The following is a 3,346-nucleotide window of genomic DNA, read 5'->3' as shown; positions in this document are numbered from 1 at the left end:
AAGCAAAGCTTACACCTATACCCATCTTTTAAATTAAAAGGTTTATTTCATATTTTAACGCTTTGCACCAATCAAAACTCATCTTTTTTTTTCTCAACCCGAAACATGTTCAAGAAGTTCATGAAAGTCTCTAATTCTCAGTAAGTCCGGTCCCTGTGGAAACGATTTTGGTACTGTACCACTCTATTACTTGAAGCGATCATAGTGTCGGCGTGCACTTACACCGCCACTTTGGGGATTTTRTGCCCACTGTGTGCACACTTACGATTTTAGCACATCAAGTTTTTGGCGCCGCTGCCGGGGACTGGCGCGATTTTTATCCTGAGATATTGATTTTCATTTGAGCCTTGGTCAGTTGTTTCATTCATTGTTCCTGTGTTGTATGCCACGGCTACAACACGGTGATCTTTTACCTCTTGATCTTGAGTTAGAAAGAACAATTAGGAGACGAAGAAAAGGTAGAAACAATCGGCGAAATCCCAACCGTACCATGGGGATAATCCACCTCCTCGGGAAGCCACGGTCAATATTGCCGATGACAAAAATAGAGGCATACGGGACTATGCAACTCCCGGATTTGGTCAATTGGCCTCGGGAATTGGTAGACCTGAAATGACAGCAACATCTTTTGAACCTAAGTCGGTTATGTTTCAAATGATTTCTGCTATGGGTCAGTTTGGGGGATTATCTTCGGAAGATCCGCACTCTCATTTGAAATCTTTTATAGAAATGACGGATCATTTTAAGATTCCCGGAGTTACTCAAGAGGCCTTACGCTTGACGCTTTTCCTTTATACATTGAAGGATAGAGCTAGAGCATGGCTAAATTCCCAACTACCAAACTCGATCCTTACTTGGAATGATTTGGCGGAAAAATTTCTAAAAAAATACTTTCCTCCGACAAGGAATGTAAAGATTAGAAATGAAATTATGGCGTTTCGCCAAGAAGAAGATGAAGCGGTATCGGAAGCATGGGAGAGATTCAAGGACCTTCTTAGGAAGTGTCTTCACCATGGAATCCCTCATTGTGTTCAATTGGAAACCTTTTATCATTGGCTTTCTAGTGCCGCTAAGATTATTCTTGACGCAACGGCCGGTGGTGCTTTTACAGCTAAAACCTACAACGAGGGGTATGACATTTTGGAACGAATTTCTAATAATAATACTGAATGGTCTAACCCTCGTGCTGTCATTTCTAAATCTGCCTCGGGCATTCATGAGCTTGATGCTATTTCTTCTTTGAATGCCCAAATTGTTGCTCTAACTAATTTGGTTAAAAATAATTTAAACTTGAATGGGGAAAAGAATCAAGTCCAATCCATAATGTCTAATTCTTCCATGACTGAATCTTGTGTTTTCTGTGGTGAAAGTCATTCTTATGAGTTTTGCCCCGGAAACCCCGTTTCGGTAAATTATGTTGGGAACAATACAAGAAATAGCCCATTTTCTCCGACGTACAATTCGAATTGGACAAATCCCCGGGACAACTCAAGTCCAAAACCGACATTCGAATCCCCCGGGATTTAATCAAGGAGGTCATCACATGCAAGGTAATCATCAAATGTACCAAAACGGACAATCTTCACAATCACATGCACCTAGGCAACAAAATGCATCGAAGGGTAATGGTTCACTCGAATCTTACTTAAAGGTTTTATAAACTAAACCAATGCCACCTTGAGGAGTTTTGAGACCCAATTTGGCCAATTTGCCACGGATCTCAAGAATAGACCTCAAGGAACTTTGCCTATTGACACGGAAATACCTAAGGAACATGTCAAGGCCGTGACTTTAAGAAGTGATAAGAACTTGGGAGACTCTAATACCGAAAAGGAAACACCTAGTGAGCCGATTTGTCAAGAAAATATTTCACATTCTTTTGACACATCGAAATTTCCAGTTCTGTTTCCTACAACTGAAGAAGCTCAAATTCCAGTTTCTGTTCCAGAAACAGCAGATTTGCCCAGTTCCAGCACCACCCAGTCTCCAACTGATACTGCTCACAGTGGGCAGAAACTGCCCACAACCCAGCAGAATAAGACCGGTCCAACTGATTTAGATCTAAGAGATTTACCTTTTCCAGGTAGGATGAAAGCCAAAAATGTGGATGTTCAGTTTAAGAAGTTCTTGGACATCTTTAAACAACTCTACATTAACATACCTTTGGTAGAAGCTCTCGAGCAAATGTCTAGCTATGTTAAATTTTTGAAAGACATCCTCAATAAAAAGAGAAGACTTAGTGAAATTGAGACCGTGTCTTTGACAAAGGAATGTAGTGCCCTTCTTACTTGCAAAATTCCCCCAAAATTAAAAGACCCAGGAAGTTTCACCATCCTATGCTCTATTGGTGGAAAAGAGGTAGGTCATGCTTTATGTGACCTTGGGGCAAGTATAAATCTCATGCCTTTGTCCATTTTTAATCAGTTGGGAATTGGGAAAGTTCGACTTACTATCGTGACTTTGCAATTAGCGGATAGGTCCTTGGCATATCCGAAAGATAAAATTGAAGACATCTTGGTTAAAGTAGACAAATTCATCTTTCCAGCCGACTTTCTAGTGTTAGATTATGAAGCCAATAAGAATGTTCCAATCATCTTAGGGAGACCCTTTCTTGCTACGGGTAGGACATTGATTGACGTACAAAAGGGTGAGTTGACCATGAGAGTGAATGACCAGCAGGTAACTTTCAATGTGTTTAAGACTCTTAAGTTCAATGGGGAGATTGAGGACTGTTCGTCTATTTACTCAGTAGGTGAAGATTTAGATCTAAGTTTGATCGACTGTGTCCACAGTGGAGACACTGTGGGCACGACAGAAGACATTTGTGAAGAAGACTTACTTGAGGACATAGCTGCCTTTGAATAGTTAGATTTTAAAGATATACCAACCCAAACCCCGTCCATTATAGAAGCACCCGATTTGGAGTTAAAACCACTGCCTTCACATCTTAAATATGCATATCTTATGGAAGGAGAAAAATTGCCCGTGATTATTTCTTCCAACTTAAGTGATAAACAAGAGGAAAGGTTGATAGATTTGCTGAAGGACCATAAGAAAACTTTCGGTTGGACCATAGCTGATATTAGGGGAATAAGCCCGTCCCTTTGTCAACATAAGATTATATTGGAAGAAAATAGTGTTGGGAAGGTACAACCTCAAAGAAGGCTAAATCCAATCATGAAAGAAGTGGTTAAGAAGGAAATCTTGAAGTGGTTAAACGCGGGTATTATTTACCCCATTGCTAGTAGCGGTTGGGTAAGTCCGGTTCAATGTGTGCCTAAGAAAGGTGGTACTACGGTAATCAGCAACGACAAGAACGAACTTATCCCAACTAGAACCGTTACCG

The 3,346-nt window shown here is 40.6% G+C and overlaps 1 protein-coding gene and 1 non-coding gene across 2 annotated transcripts; one reads left to right on the top strand and one right to left on the bottom strand.

Moving 5' to 3' along the window:
* Positions 1-729: 729 nt before the first annotated feature.
* On the top strand, positions 730-2,865 carry LOC112506000. Its single transcript, XM_025110030.1, has 2 exons — positions 730-1,454; positions 1,686-2,865. The coding sequence occupies exons 1-2, from the start codon at positions 730-732 to the stop codon at positions 2,863-2,865; spliced, it is 1,905 nt and encodes a 634-aa protein (XP_024965798.1).
* On the bottom strand, positions 913-1,019 carry LOC112508276. The gene has a single exon (XR_003068658.1). It is a non-coding gene; the product is annotated as a small nucleolar RNA R71 (small nucleolar RNA).
* Positions 2,866-3,346: the final 481 nt, after the last annotated feature.

Source organism: Cynara cardunculus, assembly GCF_001531365.2.
Source record: "Cynara cardunculus var. scolymus isolate 2C chromosome LG 2, CcrdV1, whole genome shotgun sequence".
NCBI classification, from domain to species: Eukaryota; Viridiplantae; Streptophyta; class Magnoliopsida; order Asterales; family Asteraceae; genus Cynara; species Cynara cardunculus.
Note: the sequence above shows the minus strand (reverse complement) of the source record. Positions and strands in the feature narration are given on the sequence as shown.